We start from the raw sequence: 23,605 nt of genomic DNA, 5'->3' as shown, positions 1-23,605 counted from the left end.
AACACAAAAAGGTAGAATCTAGCTCTAATACACAACTTGATGAATAAAGGCGCGTGATCTTTAGAACAGATTAGCAAGTATTTGTTTCGTAATTAGAGTACATTTCCTAGCAGGAGTAGCCTCACTCTACCGCAATCTCTCTCCATGACCTAAAATAGAAAATATTCGATTTGCCAGATGCTTCACCAAAATACAGTTCATATTGGATAATGCTGACTCAGAGCCTCTTTCATCTCCTCTTGAGACAGGTATAGCGTAATGTAGACTTCGGTAAGCGGGATCTTGGAGACTGCGAGAATGGTAAGATAAAGATAGTTTACGGAGATAAGTATATAACAACTCCGCAAATATTGTACCGATCCCCGCGTAGACCATCAGAATTTGGAATCTGCTATTGTATTCAATGTTTTATTGCTCCCAGAATGTCCATTTGCAGGGCGATACCTAGCACGTGCATATGCCATGTAACACAACCTTGGAATTGTCTCAAAAGACGTCAACTGTAGGTGGTCTATAAAATGGCTTTCAATCTCATGCGGGGAACCGAAAGCACCAGCCAGTATCAACAGTATAGCCTAGAATATCGTATATCGAAGCGAAAATATGACGCTTTCCGTGCTGGGAAAACATGCCATTATCACCGGCGGTGGCTCAGGTACGACGTTCTACATTTTAGCGAGGTAGTCTAGGCTGACTGCTCTTTAGGGATCAATCTTGCATTTGCAAAGAAGCTCCTCTCTCGCGGGTGTTCCGTCTTGATCGGTGACTTGGGTCTTCGTCCAGAAGCCCAGGAACTTCTGAAGCAATATCCACACGAGCCATCGAAGTCGCCGTCTGCTTCCAGGCCGGCTGCACTATTCAAGAAGACAGACGTGAGATCTTGGCCACAGCTCACAGAACTGACCCGGACAGCCGAGGCAGCTTTCCCACAAGTCGATATTGTTGTGCCAGGAGCCGGAGTCTTCGATCCCAAATGGAGTTCCTTCTGGGAGCCGCCAAAGTCGGTAACAAATCCAGACAGCCCATCAACAGATGATGCGAATGGCGATCCGGGACATTATGCTGTGCTTGACATCAATTTAGTACACCCAATACGGCTCAGCCAACTCGCCATTGCACATTGGACTTCGCGGCGAATTCCGGGCTCGCTTCTGGTAGTCGGCAGCATGGCTGGCTATCTATACGGCCTCGGGACGCCTATGTATCATGCTAGTAAACATGGCGTTCACGGCTTTGTCAGAAGTCTCGGTTATCTACGAGAAACGGTTGGTATTCGAACGGCAGCGATTGCTCCAGGCGCTGTAAATGTAGGGATGCGAATGTACCCCAAAATAATGGAGGCTGACTGCATTTGACATTTAGACACCACTTTTAACCGACGATCTAGAAAGAAGAAACGCACTGAGGGCAGATTTAGCGGCTAGCCCTGAGGATATTGCCGACGCCATGTTGGAACTGCTGGAGGATCCTCAATATGGCGATGGGACGATATTCGAGGCGACGGCTGAAGGCACGAGGGTTGTGCCCGCGTTCAACGCCCCTATGCCAGAGTTCAAGGATGGAGCTATAGCAGAGTATATGATTGAAGTAGAGAGGAGATTGATCAAGAAGATTACGGAGGAGGGTCTCAAGGTTTAAGTAGTTGACTCTATGGGACTTCTGTGTGTAAGGGCAACGTTATCTATTATGCTTTACAAGTCTTTCTATGAGTAACACCATCTAGGGTTTGTGAAAGAGACACTAGACACCCATAGCACAATATATACGGCGTTCAATGTCAAGAATGGCAAAGAAGCAACACTGAATTCTGATTTGTAATAACACCAATTGATTGGGCTTCTAAGTCATTCGTATTGCACACTAAATGATACTATTGACTTGGGTTACTCTACCTATTCAACAGTAAAAATGGGGATGACATGTACTATGTTTAGAATTAGGTCGCTCTGTGATTAAGTCATTCCATTCATGTAGTTGCTATAAAACACCCTGTACCTGATATCCCTATTTCTGATACCGAAAGAGAATCGACAAATATCTAGGAGTACATAGGTTGAAATGCCCTCTGATCTGAAAGATCTATAACTTGAATTAGTATAAATAGTCATCGCAGTCGAGTAAGAAGATCTTACAGCGACAAGTCCCTAACGCGCGCTGTCATCAAGACTGGGTCACGACAACAGTATTTGAAGGAACCAGAGCCCAATGCTGCCCAGAGTAATCGCCGCCAGCCAGATGAGCCTGGTAAGTGTCGGAATACACGTCTAGGTGTTGACCTGTTCCCGTGAAGCTGTTGCTCAGCCGGTACGGATAGGCAGGATTCGTGTTCCACTGGTCGAATCTCCAATATTGGCCACTGTATTCTCCAGTACTGGCAAAATGAAGGTTGACACTATTCACTCCATTGTCATTAATGACATCAAGTGACTGCTGCACACCATTGGCGATAGTGTGTAGGCGATAGTAGCTAGCTGAGTTCGTCGGAGTAAGAAACCAGAGGCTGTTGGTAGTAACATTGCTTGCGTCTACCATGGAGAGAGAGTTGCCATTTCCTGATAGGGCAAGTATTTTAGCTGCAGCTGTGAAGCTGTTCTTCAGGACGTAGATTCTGCTTGTATCGATGTTCACCATTTTGCCTTGAGTCTATGCTAATATGCGTATGTGATTGTAAATTTTCAGCTGGATGATGAGACCTTTGGCTAGGTCCGAGTCTTTATAGTTCACAACGAACGATTGGATTACTAGATGATGCTATGGGAATGAATAATCGCAGTTTAGACATATTATGAGAGCTGAATACCCCTCTCTGCGGCTGATGTTTGTCTCAGAGCGTGATACGAAGGCAGACGAGTCTTTCAGCCCCCTTGCAGCTATTTCTTAGTCTAGCCTCACAATAGGATTTGACAACTTGGTAAGACCTAGGTTATGTGTTATGAAAAGGAGGCAGTGCTGATGGTCTAGACCGTCCTATGATGTTCTACAGTACGACTTTCCTGCTGCATGCGCGGGACAAGTCTCCGTCGAGCTGCGCCTGAATAATCACATGCTAAGACAGTTTTACTTGGTATGAGACGAAAGAAGTACATAAAATGGTCCTATTTGCTGTCCTAGATGATACAATGATCACATACTCCATCCGCTAGGAGTCTAGACAGAGCGCCACCATCCTAGCGAACAATGCCTTGTTATACAACGATCCCGCGATTCTATGCAGAGGCACTGCATATCTTATGCTACGGCACTAGTTATATACCTTCATAAAAAACGTGCTGAACTTCTATTTCTTATGCACCGGCAGAAGTCCACACGTAGTATTAAAGGAAGAATCGGCATTTCAAGCATGTCTATGTAGACAAAAATTGTATGACTCTTGATTGCATTGGCAATGGCCTCAATCACTATTGGAGATGATGACTGTTACATCATATAAAGCAAACACTAACAACACAAAAGATAGCACTTGTTAAGCGCCGTCTATCATAGGAGCATGGCAAGGCGGCAATGTCAAGATTACGGCGTTTTTCAGTGATCCTGTGATAGGGTGGAGACCACACACTCCTTTGTGCAACCCATGTGAATGTTTGTTTATACCAACTGAGCAATACAGAATGTCAAAAAAGAAAAAAAAATGAAACGAAATGACTATTACGATTGCTCTTCGAGTCTCTTAAGATATGTCCAAATAACTCTTATTACTAGGGCTGCACCGATCTCTCTTGCGGTTAAGGATACTACATGCAGCTTCTTAGTGCTCATTCAATTGTAACGTATCACCAAACTATTGATGCAATATCTCATAAAAAGCTGACTTACTTTCCCTCTATCGCATTCTTGTTGCCTAGTAGGATCTCAGGACAGTTCTCGACCGGGCCATGGAGCTGTTGGTTCACGGCGGTAAATGACTAACGAGTAACTAGGAGCTTTGATACGGATCAAGATCGTAGTTTCTTTCTGCGTCTTCTATGGCAGTCTTGCAATTCACTAATAAGCATAAGTCTGTCAAAGCCCCATCACTCATCAATTGCATCAAGGACGCATATGACGGTGCCAATACTTGACTGTGGAGCAATCATACTGAGTATATTCCGCAGCGGTTGAGCAAAGGCATGTTACCTGGATCCATTCCTTTCGATCCATTTCTTGACTAGAAGCTCACGGTGCCTGCAGAAGAGTTGGTGTAACATAGCGCACATCGCTGCTGCTGCTCTATCTTGATGATCATCCCCACCCCCTTGAAGAAAAAGTAACAAGGGAAGTAATTTGGTTCGTCTAATTCTTCCGCCATTTTCCTTGTTAACATGGATATACCTCTGTCAAGATCTGCAGAATACCACAGAAGACTACTATCATTGTTTGAAGCCCCATAAGGATATACCAGAAGTTTGAAGGACCCCTAGAAAGGCCCTAGAGCGGGACCAGGGTGCCGAACTTTATAGTCTTCATAAACATTTGAAGATGCTGTGCTGCCGCGACACGTCTAATTGTCCCGAGTCAGTTTGGTTCGAGCAATGTGTCCAAACCCAGGCTAACCTAGCCCAAATTGAACATTGTGAGGTTGATTTACAGCACTCCATTGGCTTAAGACAGCTTTCATACACGCAATAGCGGTTAGAGAAGCATATTTTGCCACTATTCAGCCTTGTGTTTATCTACGTAGGCATAGACGCCCTTGGTGACGATGGTTGGGAAATTATCTTATACGTTGGCTCCCCCCATCTCAAATCCTATAACATTCCTTCCTTTATATCCAGAGTTGGCATTTTTATAGCATCTGTTATATCACCCAACGACATGCTGCTCATAGCCTATTGGGAAAGTGGATGTAACTTGTATCTGCCACAAGTTGTCTCAGAGGCGACATGTTTGTTGATCTTATAACATTTAAGCCATCATGTTTCGCATTCGATTCTCCTAAACTATCCGGTGACATTGTCTGGTAGCCTACGTATAAATTGTAGCGATTGTGGTCTAATCAATTTTGTATCTGCCCACGCCAAAATCTCTTATCCTTTGAGATATATCGCTTGAAATTATACAATTTCATCTGTCTGTATAAATGGCTTTCATCTTGAAAGATGAGCACGGGCATAAATATACAAGATGTACCATTAGCGATGTGATGTGATGTAATCTGCATTAGCCAGGGTACAGGTACTCGTCATTCTGGCTATTGAGCTATTGGCTTTGTTTTTGACGATCCTTTACCGTGTCTCGGACTTCTCCTCAACGTGGCCGCCATTGGACGTAAAGATCTGCCACCAACTTCAATAGAAGAGTTATTCCATATAGAACGATCACTGTAGAGAATGAATGGTCAGATTGATGAGGAAAAAAAACTTTCTATTGGTAGCTTAGGAGATACAAACGACGTATTGCCCAAAGCTGTGGCTGGCTACCGTGCCTAATTGAGCGAGTGTCTCAAACAAGAAGCAAATGTTAGATGGCGCCATGCCCCCTATGGGATACGTCTTGCACTGTCCAGGCAGACGATGTACATCTATAGTCAGTCAACCTCTACCGTTAATATAGACTGTTATTTTACGGTTTATGTTTCTGGTGGGATGTATACTCCATAGTTCATAGTGCTATATTCTCTAAATTCTCATCTTTTCCCATGAGCGCGTGGCAGTCTCTTACTTGAGTCTCAACCAGTGGGGTCCCTGATTCAGTGAGATTGGCCAAACACGTAGTCCTATCAGGCTGGCGCTTAGATGAAGTCAAAGGTTTCAAAATTTGGTGATAGATCAAATAGAGAGACTCCAATTTTCTCAGACCAAATTCTGGCACAACAAGACATGGCTCAGACCATGTAAGCATGCATCTTCTGGCCTACAAGAAAGTCTCCTAGGCTCTAGCTACGTCATTTCAACTGCAAGTTTACTCCATGATTTAATACTCGTAGGCATTAATGTCGCAATTAATATCTGTAATCTCTCTGTAGGATCATCCTTGATTTCACCACAGCGGCAATCGCCGATGGCGAACAGGCGATGAGTGGGGTATCAAAGCTTGCCTGACCTGGTGTATCATAAAGCTGTTTTAGATATATGCCCTCTGTACTCTATTTAAGTATAGTACGAGAAGCTGTGGAATTTCGTTGCTTCTTTCACCTTAAGTCCTCCCTCAATCATAAAACCGAACATGGTAGTGGCCGATTCCAGCAAAGGCATACTAGGGGGTTCACGGCGAATTACAAGACGGCGAGGGGCTTGCAATCGTTGTAGAGCTCGCAAGGTTCGATGTCTGTTTAACCTACCGGCTATTGAATAGTTTGACGATCTTTCTAACCTGAATGCAGGTGATGGAAAAAAGCTATGTAGTGAATGCGAGGTCTTGGTCTCCGATCTAGCCGTGTTTTCGATATGAGACTAACCACTATAATATAGAGGCTTGGCTTTGATTGCAAATATGTACCGACGCATCAATCGCGACCGTCCATCGATGAGACGTTACCCGATACGCCCATCTCACAGCAGATGGAATCGCCATTCGACAATACTCCATTTAGTGAAAGTGGCTTATCTTTTCTCGAACCGGAATATCTTGGAGATATTTTTGCACCATGCGTTGTCCCCTATTCTACCGGTCGTCTAGAGTCAGCTGAGTTTATCGACTCGAATGCGATTCCTTTTAGTGGGACGAGCGACGCCATCATACCTGCTTGCCATAGCCTGTTCGATACAAAGGGACAATTTTCCTTCAATGAACAATTGTTTGTGGATTCAACGATGCCATCCACACAACGGTTGTCAAACTCATATACAAGTCCCAAACTAGGTTATTCGGTAACGACATCTCCTGGAGACCAGTGCATGTCGGAAATGAACGAAACCCGAGTCAAAACTAGACAGAACAGTTTGATAAAGGACACGATACTGGATGGAATTGAGCAATATTGGCATCGACAATGCCTCGGTAAAAACGATCATCTTCTTCATACATTGAAGAAAATGATGACACAGAATGTCACAATCCATCCTTCCGAAACCTTTGGTAGCATCGAGGTGAATGTTGACAACTTTACCACTCACCGAACGTTTGTGTTTGACTGTATCGATGGTACGTACCGTTAGTCACTCCCTTATTCTCACCTGTTGAAAAGAGTTCATGGCTAACATGTTAAACATAGTGTGTTTAAGTGATCAACTAGGGTAAGATGCCTACCAATAAAAACTATCTATTTAAAGATTGTGTTGCCGACAAAAGCTCTAGTGTCTCTGTATTTTTAGATCGGGCATCTCTAGAAAGCGCGGTTCACGATGCTTTGGGTCAGTTACCGTGCTCGACTCCTACAAAAGCCCTTGTCCATATGGTGCTTGCGTTTGGAATCCATTTTTTACACTGCGAAGGCCGATGTGAAAGACTACCAGAACTCCAACACAATCCTCTCCTTCACTTTACTAAGGCCTTGAAGCTTAAAGATCAGCTGTTGAATGATATCTTCTCTGTTCAGAGTTTACAGGTAAGGTTGGACGTTGCCCCGTCAAAGTATTTCACTAGATGGAACACTAATAATGAAACAAAGGCTCTCGTTGCAATGGTATAGTATTTCTAAGACTGCATGACTGAATGACTCATATACTAAACTCGCGTCTGCTGTAGACATACTTCGGGCTGCTCATTGAATCGAGAGAAACCCGCAGTCTCCTATTTAACTGCATTCAGTATTCACAGATAATGCGCTTGAACAGAAGCACTTCAATAAATGCATTGTGTGCTACACCAAATGACAGGAGAAAAGTGAAGAAGGCCTTCTGGTTTTTATACGCCATGGAGCAGCGCTTTTGTCTTCGGACAGAGACTTTTCCTGTCAGTCTGCAGTCATTTCTTCATCCGACCATGTTACGAAATTTCCAGCACTGACAAACATATAGCTTCTTAATTATGACTTTATCGATCATGAACCGCCAAAACCAGAAGGGCATTTGGCATCAGTTGATTGGTTGTCAATATGGTGCCACCATGCGAGTCTCTGCGCGCTCATCCTACAGGAGTTCTATGGCCAAAGAGCACTGCAAAGCCAATGTTCGAGTTCCATCTCTGCTCTCGAGGAGCAGCTGCGCAAATGGATGCAACGATTGCCATCAGAACTTCAATTAGTAAATGGCCAAATGGGTGAGCTGAACATGATGAGACCCCAAGAGCGAAGAGTAAAGCTCCACATTTTCTGTCTGTACTATGAGATTCTACTTGCAGTATATGCAAAGCAGACATCCACAGAGTCTCTAGCTGTTACTGATCTCAATATGTGGCCATCATGTGGAGATCAGCAACAAATTTCGGCAGTGAAAAAGCTCCTTGAGGCTAGCCATCAATTGACCGTGGCAGACATACGTTTGGATATGTATGTTTGCTACTTCACCGCATATTCTAATGTTGTACGCGACTAACATATTTCTAGGTCATTTTACCAACTGATTCGCGTCGCTTCTTGTAAACTGGCGGTCAGTACAATTTGCGATGGTAGCAATAGTAAAGATCTTTCTTACCTTTCTATGGCGGTTGGGTTCTTTGGACGTATGGCTATTGGCGATATCGACGGTCCCCAAGAGGAGGTTACAGAAATTATGAGAATTGTACACCAGTTGGCAAAAGATAATCACGACAATCATTAGTAGCAGAATGAAGAATGGTGTTATATCGATCAGAAATGAACTTGATGAATTCTCTCTTGTCAACGAAAATATTTGCTACCTCATCTACCAGCCTCTACTCCCCCTCGAAGCTGGATCGGGGCCAATCTTCTTATACTGGTACGTCAATGGTACAAGGTGCAAATCCTACATAGAATCCCTCATTCAACTCGTCCATTGGCTTTTTATTTGGATTGCTCAGCTCTTCCAAGCAGTGTGCTGCATGCCAAAACTGCTTATTCTCGTCATTGAGCTGCACTTTACCCTCGGCAGCTCGATGAGTACGCCGAAGAAGATATTTGCAATGTGCTAGGTGTTCTTCTCGAGTAGTATAGACGTGCTGGTCAGCGAGAGTTGGGCCGTTGGCAAGAAGTGCAAAGGCGCGTTCGCCAATGACGCGATTCTTTCCGTCCGGGTCGAGAAAGTAGGGATAGGGTCCCATTTTGCGATCAGGGCTGCTGACGTATTCGCGATACTCCGATTCTGTTAGAGAATCCATGCATTGCTTTGCTACCCAGTTGTGTGATAGCAAGTCAAAGGCACAGCCGCGCGCTGCCGCTTCTTCTGTGGTGTTTCCGCACTCCAGCGTTTGTTTCTCGTATCTGATAGCACGAGGAGTAGAGTGAAAGGTGGTTCTCCATGCGGTCACTAGAACTATCCAGAGGCAAAATAAACGGATTGATGTGCGAAGAGCGTCGTAAAAGTATTGGAACTTGCTGCGAGGGTGAGGATTAGACGGAAGAGGCCCGTCCAGTTTCTCAACATCACCATCAGTGAACGAGTTTGAGGCTGATGAAACCTCGCTTCCGTGAAGGCGCTCGTACACAGTCTTAACTTTGAGAGGCCACATATTGAGATTTCTCTATGAGTGATAAATATTTCTCGATTCAAGATTAGAATTGGTGATTCATAGCCGGAGGAAGCTGCATTCGTGTACTTACGAGAGCAAGAGACTAGAACAGCAGGCTCACATATCCCTATGGAACAAAGGTATAAGCAGTTTTTTGATTGAAATCCACGTGTTAAGTTGAATTGACTAACATAAAGTTGTGTCTTACTATGCTGCACAATGATGATTTGTTGTTTCACCTCGGACCGACTTGGTGTGATGTGCTCGGACTCGGACCGGAACCAATTCTTGGCCTCGCTGCTCCGAGAAATAGTGGAAATGCATGTTATTTTGTGACGTCTGTTCTCAAGTGGTAATGATTAATTAAGGTACGATGAACAAATTAACAACTTCCGGCCAGCCGACTGCATAGATGTACGAATGCAGATGTACACTAACTCGGACCGGGAATCAACGTATCTCACAGAGCGAGAGGCTTCGCCTCTCGCAAGACACCAACCTTTAGTTGCAAATTAGCTAGCCGTTTTCTTTCTATCCAAGCCATTCGACTTAGAGGCCCTTTTCAAAAGGGAATCATATTCGGTCTACCTCTCACTGCCAGCTAGCAAAGAACGGCTGTATGACTATAGCCAGGCCATGGATTGGCCCTATCAATTCGTTACCCTCTCTGAGGCTGATAGGCACAAACGCCGTATTCTAAACGATCAGCATGGCCTATATGCACATTTGTCACCCCTTGTACCCATCCTTGGTTTGCTCTTAGTGAGACTTGTACGATGGAGGCTAGGTAAATTGACTGACAAACAAGCACCATATGACGCTGAGGCAACATCATCTGCCGTTGCGTTTTATGAAGCGTCTGTCGCAAGCTCACCGTTGGCTCTATGGCGCCGTTTTACCTGGTGGCTTAGCGACAACGTCGAATTCGCGGGCCTGACCTTGTGTCAAAGAGATCAGTTGATATTTGGTGGTGTCTGGGCGGCTTGGTTGCTATTTCTCTGTACAAAGGACACAGGAACAGGTAAGAATAGTCGGTGCAATCGTTGATAGAAGAAAATTTGCTCAAAAAATCTAAGATTATCATCATCTGGCTCGACGATTTGGCATTGTCGGCATATCTCAGCTGCCCATGCTCTACCTGCTATCACTAAAATGGTTTAATCCAGTTGCGCTCATTTTACGCACATCGCATGAACATTTGAATCGATGGCATCGGACTCTTGGTCGTATGACATACTTACTCATTACATTTCACGGGATTTTATATCTCAACTACTACTTTCAAGTCGGGGGATTGCCAGCAGCTTTTTTTCGCGCTGTTCCAGCGCTGGGCATGAGTGGGTTTTTTTGCATGACATTACTCAACACTGCCTCGCTGAAGATGATACGTCGACTATCGTACCGGCTATTCTTTATCATCCATATACTAGTCGCTCTGACTGTTCCTTTTATTGTCTGGTTCCACGTTCCGCATGGGAGGATCTACATGGCTGAAGCCTTAGCAGTGGCTATTATGGATCTTGGCATTCGCCGATATACCAGGGTAACGAGCTTCTGTGCCGTAGAGGCTATTTCCGGCACTGATCTTGTCAAGATCAAAGTACAAGGCTCGGACAAAATGATGAAGAGCCTGGTATCTCGCCCTGGGTCACATATCTACCTGAGCATTCCTCCTGCATCAAGATCAAAGAAAACTCCTTTGCTGTTATCACATCTTGGCTCTGAATTCATATCCAATCCATTCACGGTCGCAGCTATTGATGAAGAGGCAGGGGAGTTTATGCTCGTTGTCCGTCAAATGAGAGGGCCGACGACGAAGACTCTGTCGAGCTTTTCGAACCCATTGTCGAGAGACATTCATGTTGCTCTTAGCTTTGACGGTCCATACGGGGGTTATACCAATTTTCCTAGTTTCTCCGGATCTGAATTTGACGGCGTGTTGTTATTTGCTGGAGGCGTCGGTGCAACCTTTATTCTGCCGCTGTTCAAGCATATCAGGACAGAGAACCCATCGTTACGGGTTCAGATGATTTGGGCAACCCGCAACATCAACGAAGCGGCGTGGTGCACCACTCAAGCAGGCAACAGAATTTTGAAAGAGGGTGGGTTGCGCCTCTTTTGCACAAGGAGTGCATTTGAATCAACAGAGAATTCGGCGTACGAATGTTCAAGCATAAGTGATGTTGAAATGAGCAGTCTTGACAAGGAGAGTAAAGTGAACGATAGCAGTGTACCTGTGGAAAGCTTTCAGCGGCCAAATATAAGGCAGATTGTCAACGCTTTTTTTCAGCAAGGTCATGGTAGACGTGTTGGAGTTGTTGTATGTGGCCCTGATGAAATGGCTGCTGATGTGAGACGGGTAGTGACACACTGGGTCGAGAGAGATAGGGATGTCTGGTTCCATAACGAGAGTTTTGGCTGGTAGTATAATGATGTAGGATGAATGAATATTATTATTACTACTCTATCGCTTCCGATACCACGTGGACGCTTGACTTATTTGGAATTACCTTTATCCCTAACATAGTCCCTTTCCTTCTGTAGTGATACGTCCTCTATATCAGCTAGATCTTATAAGCTGAGGAACAAGTCAACCAATTTGGGAAAGCTTGGTGTTCTGCTGAGGTTAGCTTCAAATGAACCAACGGCCAAGCTAAGTTGAAGGGAGAATCTCACCCAAGACCGCTGACAGGGTCCCATCCTTTGACTGCTGGAAAACCAGTTGTATTACACCCCGGATTAGATCCTTCCGTGATATCAACAAAGACTTCGGGATGGGCGTACTAGAATCGGTTAGCCCATGAATATCGCTACTGAGAACTGGGACAGCCATACCAAGACAGGGTGGATGAAGCCAACAGTACTTTTGTTGGCAGCGAGACGGCGCTCGTTTATCAGCGTTATTACAGCTGCCCATATGGGGGCTGAGAGAGATGTGCCGCCTACATGACCCCATCGGCCTCTTTTGAAGGCCACCAATCTTTCCCCAACAGCCGATACGTCAGGGTAACCGCGGCCACCAGCCCTGTAGACACCATCGCCAACATCACTGAAGTTGACACCGGGATTTTCGTAACTAGTAAAGTTTAAAGTGACTTGATCGAAATATGAGGAGATGGCATCCGTTTGCCACTCGGGTGCGTCGAAATAATTAGAAAATCCCCCGCCGCTATACGAGGTAGACGACTCATAGTACGTGGTATTGCTGTCTCTAAACCTCTTGAACTGCGTGGAGCCGACAGCCAGAACATAAGGACAGGTTACATCGGCGGAAGGATAAAAGACTTTACCGTCAGTACTAGCACATCCATTATTCGTGAAAAGGTTCTCTGGGTAAGAAGCCACGCCATAGTCTCCAGATGACTCAACGACGGTTACACCTTGTAAGGCGAGCTTCATAATCTCATTGCACTGTCGCCTCAAGTACGATGCAGGTAGATCCGCTTCGCCGCCGCTGTAAGAGATAGATATAACATTCGTAGGACGGTATACACCACATTGTAGCTGACCCTTGAATCCATCGGGATTGGGATTGGGGTACGAAGGATCAAGGCATTCTGGTCTAGTACAGTCACCAGTCTCATTGTACGCTGAGTACGTACAGTATGACCCATCAATTGCATCAAAGAAAGTGTTCCAGAAGCCATGGTATGGTGTGTCCGGTGCCTTTTGACTGGTTTCATAGAATTGATCGTCTGTTTGGAACAGAACAACCCCTTGAGGCCAAATCAACGGCCAGGCAGCCTCAATGTCCATATCCGCTTCGACACCCGCAACAGACTGGTTGTATCCTGGAACGTCTTCAACGGAGCCAATAGCGCCGTCAATGAGTCTTTCCTCTGGGTAGGTGCCATTCGGTATGTGTGGGTGAAGCGTGGCAAAGAATGTGTCGAGATCAGCTTTGCTATAGTGCTCATCCAGGCCGCCAAAAATACCAAGCTCATTTCCAGGTATGGCAACTGTATTATTGGGAATGCCGTATTGAGCTCTGATACAAGCAATGGTGAGATCTGTATCGCAAGAACCCGAGACAAAAGGTATTGGCGTCGTACTGCGGTTGCCGATACCTCTGCCATCTTCATCATATATATATGGCGCATTCTTATGCGCGGATCTGCTCATAGGTTTCTCTTGTAGCTCTTGTACTTGGCGCTGCATCAATTTCTTCAGCTTATTAGGATGGGCTTGAAGCTTGATACCAGGAGTGATGTAGTCTATGTACTCTCGAAGATGGAGAGGAACATAGTACTCCTCGACAGCGACAGTCTTGCTGCCCGACGCAAGGTGCTCATACTCAAAAAATTCTGCAAACAGAACATTTTCTGCGTCTTCAGCTCTTGAATCAAATCGGATCCACTGCTTGTTGGCTGAAAGTGAGATGGCCTCGTCAGCAAAGCCGGCGCTAACAAGCCAGTCCCTCACAGCATCGAAAGCAGTCTCAGACGGAGCAAACATTTCGATCACTTCTTCTGGAGACATGTGCTTTCCATAATCTGGTGAGTTTGGACTCGAGCTAATACTTGTGTTATTAATGGGAACACTTATGGGAGGGCTTAGGATTTTGCTTACATCTTTTGTAGACGACGCGCTCCCTCGTCAATGTTACTCTGCACGAGACCAATACGCATGGGAAGCAGACCATTGGCTGGAACTCTGATTTGTTTTTCCCATTGGCCTTCCCAGTGGGAATTTTGTCGCTCATGTAGCCTGTGAGAGTCGGGTATCTCACGTCTGGTCAGTGAGGCTTTGCTGCTCTGTGTCGATCTGTTACTCGACAAGCTATCGATTGCAGCACCCATAGCCTCTAACACGAGGATATGAGCGATGATGATGGATATGACAGTCGATCTCACGGCCATTATGTATTAAATACTACAAGTAATCAATTTTCAATATGATGATTACGTGTAGTGCCTGTTCCACGTCTCTTGAAAGTCTACTATCGTTTGTGGTTGCTTTGCCGCGCAGCTGCTGAGCCACACTCGCGAATTATGGCATCCGACTTCTCTTCTCGGTATGGCTATGTAGAAATCCAATGATAATGTCCTCCAAGCGAAGATGCCTACAGTGGAGGTCACAGCCAGTGAAACAAAACTGAGATGGAGTAGTTTAGCATCTACCTAACAGATCCTCCTGTCGTCGCAAACCTCGGTGACGAATTACCACTGGTCAAAGCTTACAATACCGGTACTTGCCGATGATCTACACCAATAAAGTTCATCATCGAAGGATGAGCGGCTCGGTCCGTCCATTTTATTAGATGGATCTGCACTTCGGTCCGTCGGATCTCTGAGAGTGAGGTTCTGCGACATTTCCTATTCCGGCAACTGACTTCCACCACCGACGTCGTTTTCTACATCTCGTCATACTGAGTTCTAATGATGCCAAGCTTGTCTCGGATGGTCCGTTGAGTTTTGTTTGACGTTACTGCTCAGCTGCGACTCTGAAATGCAAAGGCCTATTTGCGATGAAAGAACGGTACTGACATTGTCTGGGTCCGATAGAAGCTGTGTCGGTGCGTCAAAATGCTTCACATCGAGGCTGTTTACTGTCAGTTCTCTGTGACAAATGATGCAATATTCTAATCTTGTTCCATGTCTTGACAACTAACGTATTGAGACGTAACTATGGGAGATTCGTCGCTTTCAGGCTATATAAGAAGTCATCCCCCGCGGTGCTTGGACAGTATTCTTGCAACTCAACAACGATAGCATCGCATCTGAACCAATATCTTGAACAAAGTTTTTAACAAGAGTTTGATAACGTGTTTGCATTATGCGGTACACTAAAGCTTTTGCTATGGCCGCTTTGGTCTCCACTGCCATGGCGCTCGCGCTTCCAATGGCACAACCGTAGGCAAAACATATCCTCCACATTTTATCAAAAGCTGACATGCACCACACAGCTTGGATCTTGTTTCCCGCTCCGACGATACCGTTGTCCCTGATAAGCAACATTACGATAAGCGTAATGAAGATACAGTTGTTCCCGATAAACAACATTACGACAAGCGTCACGAAGATACCGTTGTTCCTGACAAACAGCATTATGACAAGCGCAATAAGGATACCGTGGTTCCTGACAAACAACACTACGACAGACGCAATAAGGACGCCGTTGTGCCTGATAAGCAGCATTATGACAGACGTAACGAAGACACTGTTGTCCCAGATAAGCAGCATTATGACAAGCGTCGTGAAGATACTGTCGTACCGGATAAGCAACATTACGACAAGCGAACTGAAGACACTGTCGTCCCTGATAAACAACATTATGACAAGCGCAATAAGGATACAGTCGTTCCCGATAAGCAGCACTACGACAAGCGAACTAAGGACACTGTAGTCCCAGACAAGCAACATTACGACAAGCGTACCGAGGACACTGTCGTCCCCGACAAGCAGCATTACGATAAGCGTAGCGAGGATACCGTTGTCCCCGACAAGCAACACTATGACTAAGGGGATTCTGTTATACCTACCCCTGTTTACGCTAGAAGCTAAAGGTATCAAGACGGACATTTCGTTCAGGCTTTGAAATGGCGAGTAGGGGAGGTTGATAGCAATAATATTGTGCCGTATGCAGGACATGTGAGGATAGTTTAATTTGCCTTCATTAGCTCTCCAAAAGACAATATACGTGAATTTTATTACTTTTGCCGTGCTCTAAGGAGCTGTTCTATTGATTGACAAGCCGATATCTCTTAGTTCAATGCTATTGCTTAAATGTTAAACTCTACTGGTTATACTACTAGCACACCTCATGAGGCCGCATCATGAGACCATGGTTCTTTTGTCAATTTTATTTTCCTCTCGATGGACGTTCAAACGATGAAATAAAGTAAAGCTACTGATAGTTACACCATGCTAGATTACTTCTGTGGTCTTAGCCAGGTTCAAAGTGCCTCCTGCTCTATTTATCGCACTATACACAAGTATGCGATACCAAACCTTTGAGATATATTTTAAGGCTTGCATTACGAAGTTTAGTGATGAAATATAGCCGTCCAATTGGAGTGCGATATAAGAACCCCCAAATACACCTCCTCTTGCTAGCCATAATTGTACCACTTGCACTCAGAGGATCTTGAGCCACAATCATTCAGTAAAATCCGACTATTGGTGACTGTTCTCGAGATTCGCAAAGAGAGTTTGCGGCTCCAACGATTGGCTGTAACAGCTCCCGAGTAGATAGGCATGCTTCCGGCTAATTCAGGTGCATCCATAAAACTATGTAATTGCGAATGAAGTATTGGTCTTGCGAATGACGGCTAAACTTCTTTCTTTTTTCGTTAAGGGATAGCCTCTGTGAAGGGGTGCAGCATAGTTCCGTTGACCGAGTCACCGCGATTCTCTCACCATTGCGTAATGAGCGGCTCTGCGCTCTCAAATCCGGGCCTCGTAATTGCACGTCTGATGTACAAAGTTTCCGATCTTCATGACGTCGTGATTCCCGCCTGTTTAAAAACGGTCCGAGATGTCTGTATGTGTCTCAGTTCGGATAGGTGCTGCATGTACTTCGGTTTTCATGTCTCTCAATTCCGAGCCTGCGGCAACATCATCGGACTCGGACTTTGTCACCCAGCCTCAAATCAAAAGTCCAACCTACAAACTCTGGAATATCATACATATTTCAGATTTCGCATTCGTATGGACTACTACTGACCTTACGTTGAGACTAGTTTGCATTTTCACAATGGATCTTGCGACAGCGTCGCGTGCAGAGAAGGGGCGCCCAAGCCTCGAAGCCGAAAACAAAAAGCTTCTAGGCTATTACGATAGGCTTGAAGATGAGCTTGATTCTACATCGACATGGATCGGAGAAGACGATACACCCCGGCGATCAAGGAAATGGAGACCCAATTCGGCAACAGTATGGAGATGGGCTATAATCAGTCTCCAGATCATATGCAGTGTACTTGTGGGTGCAGCCTTAGGGTATGTGCTAAAGCCAGGATGCACTGAGTTGGAGTGTGTCCGTATGACTTCAAGCTATTGTAAGTTGTTCATAGTTTTGTAGTCAACTTTGACGAAGCTGACCCAAGCACAGCGCCGTTGCTTGAGGCAGTAGAATATTACGATTATCAGTTTGAGGCGGAGCTTGACGCAGAAAATGTGTACAAAGGGCACCCTCGACCAGAACTTGACGAAGCTTGGACTCGCGTTGGTAAAAGTAAGCATCCAAACTTATAATTGCTTCTATTACCGTATTAGATAACTTACTTTGCATCACCAGTCCATCCGCTCTCAATGCCTGAAAAGTATCGCGCAGAGTTGAATAAAACAAATTCGGGCATACCTTATCCCAAAGAACAAGGTGGTGGAATTATGGTCGAGATTGAGGTTTTTCATCAGCTCCACTGCCTGGTATTAAATTCTCTGGATCTGTTGGCATTAGACATTGGCTGACCCGTTGAGTAGAACTTTATCAGAAAAGTCATCTATGCAGATTATTATTCAAGACCCGAAAACCTGCCAATTGAGTTTGAAGTAACGAATAAACTATTCTTCAACCACGTCGGTGAGTCTAGCTCTCATTTGTTAACAATTAATTCATGCTAATAACCCGCTTCCTCCTGCATCTTACTCTAGACCACTGCATCGATTATCTCCGCCAAGTCATAATGTGTGAGAGTGATGTTACACCCGTCACATCCAACTGGGTCTTCACTCACCACACTCCCCACCCTGACTTTAATACCATGCACAAGTGTCGAAATTTTACTAAATTGCTGGAATGGGTGGAAGAGCACGACAATGGAGGCGTGCCAAGACAGACACCAAATCCCAGTTGGAAGCCTGCGCCAGGGCTTGCAGAGACGATATTGGATTACGAAAACGATTTTCCAATGCCGCCGCATGGACCTCCAGTCACTGGAAAGGATAAATGGGGTCATGATTGAGTTGGGAAACCACGGAGCGGCCATTAAGGTGGTTGGCCTATCCAGAGTCTCTTTCATAGCGCCATTGCATATAATAAGAAATCTCAGTGCCTCCAGTATGTCAAGCTATCAGAAAGCTATTTCATATCAAGTGAAAGGATATGAGGACCAGGAGAGTCAGACTCATACCCAACTCCTCAGTATTAGTGATTAGTTCAAGATGCGATAGCTGAGAACTATGATATTTAATAATATCGGTCGAATTGGCTAATGAAGAGCATCAGATAGAGATCATTAGATGTACGTAGCAAAATGACATGAACAAGATACCCGTAGTATTCTTTCCAAGAGAATGTATACATAAATGACTCATTACTTTAAATGCGTTTTTTCATTTTTACAACTGAAATGCTGAAATGTGCATGCGCTTTGTTCATCTACCTCGATCATGACACTTGGACGCAACAGCACCGGACACCAACAACGTTAACATATGCTTGTTATTTGGGAAGAAGAGACTTAGCCGGTCGGCAAAACATCGAGACCGAGTAAGACATGTCGGCCAACCGAACCGAGCACGGAATAGCATGAGGGGAGCACGCTGCATGGACCGTTAGTTACATGTACATTAATTAGATAGGTGGCAACCTTTCTCCCTCTCCGCGGAGGCGGGGACCTTCTACTCTACATTCTCGGCAAGCATCAATAAAATCATCAATATACACATAGCTAGTATATGAAGCCTTAGCAGCATCTAGGAAGTCAGAAATATCTCATCATCTGGATGTATGTTCCTTTGAGCACAATAAAACGTCTCAGAACCCTCTTATGACTAAAATCTTACGCAGCGTCATCACAGAATAAGGCCAAGTAGCGCCCTCTATCAGCAACAAAGCAACAAAATGCCACTTCAGCTTGAGGACATGAAATTTGAAGATGCCGAGGCATACGCAAACACGTATGCCACCTCGTTCAACACCGACCCTTACTCGAGAGCCTCCTTTGCAGACCAGACATATGATGAGCGGGTAGCAGGCCTTATTCGCCGTTGGCCTAAAAACTATTGCGAAGCTTTCAATGCCTATAAAAAGGTCGTCGACACCGACACGGGAGAGTTGGTTGGTTGGGTCAAGATTGGGTTTCAGAACACCGATATTGATCCCGATCGATTTACTCCAGCCGGTTTGTGCCCTTTCTTGTTTTGAGTACCAAATGTATTCAACTAATGGCAATAGATGCCCCTGAAGACATAGTCAGAAATCGTCTACCGCCCCCAGAAGCGCCAACTGCTGCTCCCACGGGGTCTGGATTTAGTAGTAGGGCCGCGAGGGCTCAATTTCGGGATTTGGGCAATCGGCCTGCTATTAGTATGTCTTTGGCCATCTTTCACTACAAAAATGTTTTCTAGAGATTGAAACTAAGCCTCTACTTCTCTAGTCTTGAAGCTCATTGGCACACATCCCAAGGCACAGCGACGTGGTGCCGGAAGCTTGCTGATGACCTGGGTCACAGAGTTGGCCGACCAAGAGGGCCTCGCCTGCTGGGTGACTGGCTCCCCAATGGCTGTGCCGTTGTACAAGAAATTTGGATTTCAAGTGATGGAAGAGATTACCGTAGACCTGCCTGGAGGCAGTGACGGGGAAACTTATACACACACGTGTATGCTTCGCGAATCGAAGAAGCCCGAAGCGGCTGCTTGAGTGCTCCGCGGCGTGCACCAGAGATGGCTTGTTATATGGGCATCCTATTGTATTCCTGTTAATGGGTTGTAGGCATGCCCATAAATCTGCATGTCCATCTGTCAAGGTTTGGTTAGCAAAGACTAGTTATTCCCCAATATGGATTGCTTCTTCGCTCATACGCCGACACAAGAGTCCTAAGGTGTGAGATATAATTTATAGTGTTATTATTGCTTGGCCAAACTAATCTATTTCAAATTCTAATTGACCCTGTCACTCTTCTATGGGTTTAGTTGTCCCAGTCCTCTAAGCGATGTTTCCGGGACCAGCATCTGTACTTGTAAGAGTCGATACACTTGGTGCACCACCTCTTCTGATAATCCGAAGCGCTCTTTCAGCACATTCCTCAACTGTGGTGTCTTTTGTATAAATGATATGCTTTGCAAGCCTCTTATTGCTTGGATGTTCCACAAAGTGCTTGTTGAGTCCAAGCTCATGGCCCCTCCGTGCTTCTGTAATCTTCAACACCTCATCGACGTCCTCGCACGGCATTACCAAGATGACATTTTCATAAGGCTTAATCAACGCCTCAATATTTTCCAGCTCTTGCGGATTCTCAAAGACTGAGTGTCCGGCTCCGAAATCGAGAATTTTGCCATAAAACTGATCGCCCTCTCGACTTGCATTGTGCAGGATGTGTACGACAGTCTTGTATTCAAATGTTTTCCAGTGCTGGTAAAATGCCCAAAGACCTTTTTCTTCGTATATCTTCGCGGCGAGGTCTTTATCGTAGCCGTATGGTGCGTAGAGTTCATCGCGGTGTCGGTCAAGGGTATACAACTCTTTCGACAGGGTCTTGGCCAGGATTTTACCAATGGTAGACTTGCCAGAACCTTCTGGGCCGATCAAAATTATAGTTTCATCGTACATGATGTTTTGTATGTAGATATTTGTTATCGCAACTCAAATCGGGTGGCTGGTGTAAGGACGAAGTCTGGGAAGTGTATGAAGTTTATGTTAAACGGTGAGTCATAGCCCAATGGCCAAACTAATAACCGATCCTTCACCCTGCACTTCTACAATTCTGTGAATGGCTAATTTGTGGGCGCCAATCCTCATACGCGTTCTCATCCCCGTTATCTCCGCAAAGATATTTTATGAGGAAACTCAAGTGTGATGTACGGGATCCGTAATATCGAATCTGCAATGGATTTCGATCATGTTCCCGGCGCGATTTAAGTGAGCCCACCCCATGTACTGCTGTCAAGGGGGAGCAGGAGTGCCAGTACCAGAATTCACTTTAGACCAATTCAGACATATGGTTTGGATTATGATTTGCGTCCACACTGTTACTATTTACATGGACCTATATTGAACTTTACACCGCAAAACCTTGTTACGGTTCAGCCACGGTAGTTCGCAGCGAACCAGCATATAAGCCCCTTATAAGTATAAATACAAAGTCAACCGTCACCCGGCAACGCTGTGAGGCGCAATGAATTGCCATTGTTTTCCCAGAAGTTATAAAGGCTGCTGGTCCCTGGTCTGAAACTCTCTTCTGAAACTTCTTCTGTAGTCCCTCTCAACATTCATTGCCAAAGCCCCAGTCTTGACATCTTCTTCAATAATCACTACTCCAACAATCACTCTCTCCAAACGTTATACTCCGGTTTCAAACATTTTATGAAGTGTCTTCGATTTCCAAGCCGCCTACTTAGCAGATTCAAGATGCGAGACGCTGCCACTTCTATGCCCCCCATGGAAAACTTCTCCCTTACAGTCAACAGTCACGTCGCTATGCTCCAGGTTCCTCTAGAGATCATCTATCTAATCGCCGACAACCTATGTTTGTCCGATAAAGTCTACCTTTCACAGACATGCACAGCGCTACGGCGAATCATGTTCTGTGACTGGAAGCAAGCAGCGTCCAAGCTTTCCCGAGAGGATAGGTTTGCATTTTGGGAAGGAATTGCACACCAATCCACAAATCATTGGGCCTGTCAGAGATGTTGCAAGCTACACCTTGTCAATGACAATACTCTGAAGACTATAGGAGATAACTGTCCTCCCTGCGGTTTTCAACTGCACAGTCCACTAAATCTTGGTGGCTGTCACATCGATCATCATCATGTTCAATTTGCCCTAAAGCTAGCACGGCTGGGCAATATGGAACAGAAACATCTGGAAACGATGATGAGGCCGTTCCGATCGAAATCGAAATTCATGGGCCCTACACATTACACGGCAGATGCTAGGATTATCAATGAACGGTTTATTTTTCGTCAAGAATGGAAAGCTGGCGGCCATGAAGACAAATATAATAAATTGTGGTCGCAGACTATAACTCGTTGGACACTTTTCCGAGACAGAAATATAACAATTTGCCCACACTTGTGTCTGCGAGGTGGACTCAATTACAGTCGTGCAGAGAAGAGAAAGGTCAGCGCTACAATCCAGACACAGAGCTGGACCACCACTCCTCGAGTAATAACCGACCTTGAGGATGGAATTGATCTTGCAATAAAAATACCTGGCCAGTGGGTATTCATTTCCTGCCCGCGTTGTCCTACAGATTGTGGGATAATAGTTTCCGAAGGAAATAAAGAAGCGACAATCCAGTCTTGGTATGATCTTGGCACAGAAGGACCACACTCAGCTGTTCGCTGGGGAGTACATGTCAGTGCTGGCATTTATGATGACTGGATCGACCAAGGGATGAAAGTGGATTATACCCATGGTAGTATTCGGGCATTATGGTTGGAGGATGATATTGGTAGACAGGTCCGATCACATATGTAGCTAAGTGTAGACAAAAAGACGAGATTAGTGAGGCGACATGTAATAAATGTAAGTTATGTTAGGTACTGAAATGCACTTATATGCTGTTTCTTGTATTACCCTCACTTTGCCTGCCATGCGATTCCATATAAACGGTTTCTTATGTTTTCTCTCTCGTCTCTTTGTTAACACATTGATACCCTTATAAGTCGCGAAAAATTCACTATAACCATCACGAACACAGTCTTACCTTGAAATTAGACATGCTGGTCATTGATGTTATAATTTGAATAGAATATCTTGTTAGAATTAGGTTGTATATAGGAATTATGTAGCCATCAACATCCATATTAGATGCTGTCTAATACCGAGTCTTCAGATATGTCTCTTCTAATTTGCATTTGTTTTATCGGAGAACATTGGCTATATACCCCTCGCAAATTGATGATCAAGAGCATAGGCATTCTAGTATAAGTCATTCATCTGATGCCAACCTTTTGTTGGTAGTAAATAGGACATCCTGATGTTCTGCATCATATATGAATCATAAATTACACTGCTTATCGATAAGCAAACGGCCCTTATAGCTCAGGGGTAGAGCGTTGCACTCGTAATGCAAAGGTCCTTAGTTCAAATCTGAGTGGGGGCATGTTTTTTGCTGTTTTGCTCGTTAAAATGCTTCAATAACATTTCAACATTTCAAATTGGATGGGAAGAGTCCTTACAAAAAGAAGATTGGACATCTAAAAAAAGCTCTTTATTCCTTGGAAGTATTCGGGAATGT

The 23,605-nt window shown here is 44.9% G+C and overlaps 11 protein-coding genes and 1 non-coding gene across 12 annotated transcripts; 8 read left to right on the top strand and 4 right to left on the bottom strand.

Annotated features, from left to right (window-relative positions):
- Nucleotides 1-424: 424 nt before the first annotated feature.
- On the top strand, nt 425-1,796 carry M431DRAFT_122771 (hypothetical protein). Its single transcript, XM_024912169.1, has 3 exons — nt 425-655; nt 706-1,307; nt 1,363-1,796. The coding sequence occupies exons 1-3, from the start codon at nt 604-606 to the stop codon at nt 1,636-1,638; spliced, it is 930 nt and encodes a 309-aa protein (XP_024770922.1). The 5' UTR covers nt 425-603; the 3' UTR covers nt 1,639-1,796.
- Nucleotides 1,797-1,821: 25 nt separating this feature from the next.
- M431DRAFT_511345 (hypothetical protein) lies at nt 1,822-2,731 on the bottom strand. The gene is made up of 2 exons (XM_024919637.1): nt 2,133-2,731; nt 1,822-2,079 (listed from the first exon to the last, which is right to left on the bottom strand). The coding sequence occupies exon 1, from the start codon at nt 2,629-2,631 to the stop codon at nt 2,161-2,163; it is 471 nt and encodes a 156-aa protein (XP_024770921.1). The 5' UTR covers nt 2,632-2,731; the 3' UTR covers nt 1,822-2,079; nt 2,133-2,160.
- Nucleotides 2,732-6,840: 4,109 nt separating this feature from the next.
- Nucleotides 6,841-8,680, top strand: M431DRAFT_237850 (hypothetical protein). Its single transcript, XM_024913689.1, has 5 exons — nt 6,841-7,059; nt 7,130-7,462; nt 7,603-7,809; nt 7,875-8,344; nt 8,402-8,680. The coding sequence occupies exons 2-5, from the start codon at nt 7,157-7,159 to the stop codon at nt 8,613-8,615; spliced, it is 1,197 nt and encodes a 398-aa protein (XP_024770920.1). The 5' UTR covers nt 6,841-7,059; nt 7,130-7,156; the 3' UTR covers nt 8,616-8,680.
- On the bottom strand, nt 8,568-9,883 carry M431DRAFT_237944 (hypothetical protein). Its single transcript, XM_024913690.1, has 3 exons — nt 9,675-9,883; nt 9,575-9,610; nt 8,568-9,495 (listed from the first exon to the last, which is right to left on the bottom strand). The coding sequence occupies exon 3, from the start codon at nt 9,481-9,483 to the stop codon at nt 8,746-8,748; it is 738 nt and encodes a 245-aa protein (XP_024770919.1). The 5' UTR covers nt 9,484-9,495; nt 9,575-9,610; nt 9,675-9,883; the 3' UTR covers nt 8,568-8,745.
- A 236-nt stretch (nt 9,884-10,119) lies between these two features.
- M431DRAFT_523129 (hypothetical protein) lies at nt 10,120-11,908 on the top strand (the record flags this gene model as incomplete). Its single annotated transcript, XM_024920529.1, has 2 exons — nt 10,120-10,504; nt 10,560-11,908. 2 exons carry the CDS (start codon nt 10,120-10,122, stop codon nt 11,906-11,908), a joined length of 1,734 nt encoding a protein of 577 aa, XP_024770918.1.
- Nucleotides 11,909-12,155: 247 nt separating this feature from the next.
- On the bottom strand, nt 12,156-14,282 carry M431DRAFT_93113 (hypothetical protein; the record flags this gene model as incomplete). The annotated part of the gene is made up of 3 exons (XM_024924440.1): nt 12,156-12,266; nt 12,319-13,996; nt 14,053-14,282. 3 exons carry the CDS (start codon nt 14,280-14,282, stop codon nt 12,156-12,158), a joined length of 2,019 nt encoding a protein of 672 aa, XP_024770917.1.
- Nucleotides 14,283-15,144: 862 nt separating this feature from the next.
- Nucleotides 15,145-16,146, top strand: M431DRAFT_511339 (hypothetical protein; the record flags this gene model as incomplete). The annotated part of the gene is made up of 2 exons (XM_024919636.1): nt 15,145-15,335; nt 15,389-16,146. Coding segments are annotated over exons 1-2 (629 nt in total), but the record flags the coding sequence as incomplete, so codon positions are not given.
- Nucleotides 16,147-17,096: 950 nt separating this feature from the next.
- M431DRAFT_533497 (hypothetical protein) lies at nt 17,097-18,733 on the top strand. The gene is made up of 5 exons (XM_024920888.1): nt 17,097-17,479; nt 17,533-17,655; nt 17,719-17,849; nt 17,904-18,003; nt 18,075-18,733. Exons 1-5 carry the CDS (start codon nt 17,179-17,181, stop codon nt 18,383-18,385), a joined length of 966 nt encoding a protein of 321 aa, XP_024770915.1. The 5' UTR covers nt 17,097-17,178; the 3' UTR covers nt 18,386-18,733.
- Nucleotides 18,734-19,020: 287 nt separating this feature from the next.
- M431DRAFT_122757 (hypothetical protein) lies at nt 19,021-20,283 on the top strand. Its single transcript, XM_024912168.1, has 4 exons — nt 19,021-19,150; nt 19,213-19,546; nt 19,600-19,731; nt 19,802-20,283. Exons 2-4 carry the CDS (start codon nt 19,267-19,269, stop codon nt 20,062-20,064), a joined length of 675 nt encoding a protein of 224 aa, XP_024770914.1. The 5' UTR covers nt 19,021-19,150; nt 19,213-19,266; the 3' UTR covers nt 20,065-20,283.
- A 66-nt stretch (nt 20,284-20,349) lies between these two features.
- Nucleotides 20,350-20,973, bottom strand: M431DRAFT_93945 (hypothetical protein; the record flags this gene model as incomplete). Its single annotated transcript, XM_024924534.1, has 1 exon — nt 20,350-20,973. The coding sequence occupies one exon, from the start codon at nt 20,971-20,973 to the stop codon at nt 20,350-20,352; it is 624 nt and encodes a 207-aa protein (XP_024770913.1).
- Nucleotides 20,974-21,801: 828 nt separating this feature from the next.
- On the top strand, nt 21,802-22,842 carry M431DRAFT_93964 (hypothetical protein; the record flags this gene model as incomplete). Its single annotated transcript, XM_024924535.1, has 2 exons — nt 21,802-22,244; nt 22,413-22,842. The coding sequence occupies 2 exons, from the start codon at nt 21,802-21,804 to the stop codon at nt 22,840-22,842; spliced, it is 873 nt and encodes a 290-aa protein (XP_024770912.1).
- Nucleotides 22,843-23,398: 556 nt separating this feature from the next.
- M431DRAFT_t158 lies at nt 23,399-23,470 on the top strand. Its single transcript has one exon. It is a non-coding gene; the product is annotated as a tRNA-Thr (tRNA).
- The last annotated feature ends 135 nt before the right edge of the window (nt 23,471-23,605 follow it).

Source organism: Trichoderma harzianum, assembly GCF_003025095.1.
Source record: "Trichoderma harzianum CBS 226.95 unplaced genomic scaffold M431scaffold_12, whole genome shotgun sequence".
Classification (NCBI taxonomy): Eukaryota; Fungi; Ascomycota; class Sordariomycetes; order Hypocreales; family Hypocreaceae; genus Trichoderma; species Trichoderma harzianum.
Note: the sequence above shows the minus strand (reverse complement) of the source record. Positions and strands in the feature narration are given on the sequence as shown.

Excerpts from the sequence above, each read along its gene's own strand:
- M431DRAFT_122771 (XM_024912169.1), top strand. The coding sequence starts at position 604 with ATGACGCTTTCCGTGCTGGGAAAACATGCCATTATCACCGGCGGTGGC. Across the intron at positions 656-705 it reads TATCACCGGCGGTGGCTCAG|GGATCAATCTTGCATTTGCA; the intron begins GTACGACGTTCT and ends ACTGCTCTTTAG. Across the intron at positions 1,308-1,362 it reads TTGCTCCAGGCGCTGTAAAT|ACACCACTTTTAACCGACGA; the intron begins GTAGGGATGCGA and ends TTTGACATTTAG.
- M431DRAFT_511345 (XM_024919637.1), bottom strand. The coding sequence starts at position 2,631 with ATGGTGAACATCGATACAAGCAGAATCTACGTCCTGAAGAACAGCTTC.
- M431DRAFT_237850 (XM_024913689.1), top strand. The coding sequence starts at position 7,157 with ATGCCTACCAATAAAAACTATCTATTTAAAGATTGTGTTGCCGACAAA. Across the intron at positions 7,463-7,602 it reads TCTCTGTTCAGAGTTTACAG|ACATACTTCGGGCTGCTCAT; the intron begins GTAAGGTTGGAC and ends CGTCTGCTGTAG. Across the intron at positions 7,810-7,874 it reads TTCGGACAGAGACTTTTCCT|CTTCTTAATTATGACTTTAT; the intron begins GTCAGTCTGCAG and ends ACAAACATATAG.
- M431DRAFT_237944 (XM_024913690.1), bottom strand. The coding sequence starts at position 9,483 with ATGTGGCCTCTCAAAGTTAAGACTGTGTACGAGCGCCTTCACGGAAGC.
- M431DRAFT_533497 (XM_024920888.1), top strand. The coding sequence starts at position 17,179 with ATGGATCTTGCGACAGCGTCGCGTGCAGAGAAGGGGCGCCCAAGCCTC. Across the intron at positions 17,656-17,718 it reads TTGGACTCGCGTTGGTAAAA|TCCATCCGCTCTCAATGCCT; the intron begins GTAAGCATCCAA and ends TTGCATCACCAG. Across the intron at positions 18,004-18,074 it reads ACTATTCTTCAACCACGTCG|ACCACTGCATCGATTATCTC; the intron begins GTGAGTCTAGCT and ends ATCTTACTCTAG.
- M431DRAFT_122757 (XM_024912168.1), top strand. The coding sequence starts at position 19,267 with ATGCCACTTCAGCTTGAGGACATGAAATTTGAAGATGCCGAGGCATAC. Across the intron at positions 19,547-19,599 it reads CGATCGATTTACTCCAGCCG|ATGCCCCTGAAGACATAGTC; the intron begins GTTTGTGCCCTT and ends TAATGGCAATAG. Across the intron at positions 19,732-19,801 it reads GGGCAATCGGCCTGCTATTA|TCTTGAAGCTCATTGGCACA; the intron begins GTATGTCTTTGG and ends CTACTTCTCTAG.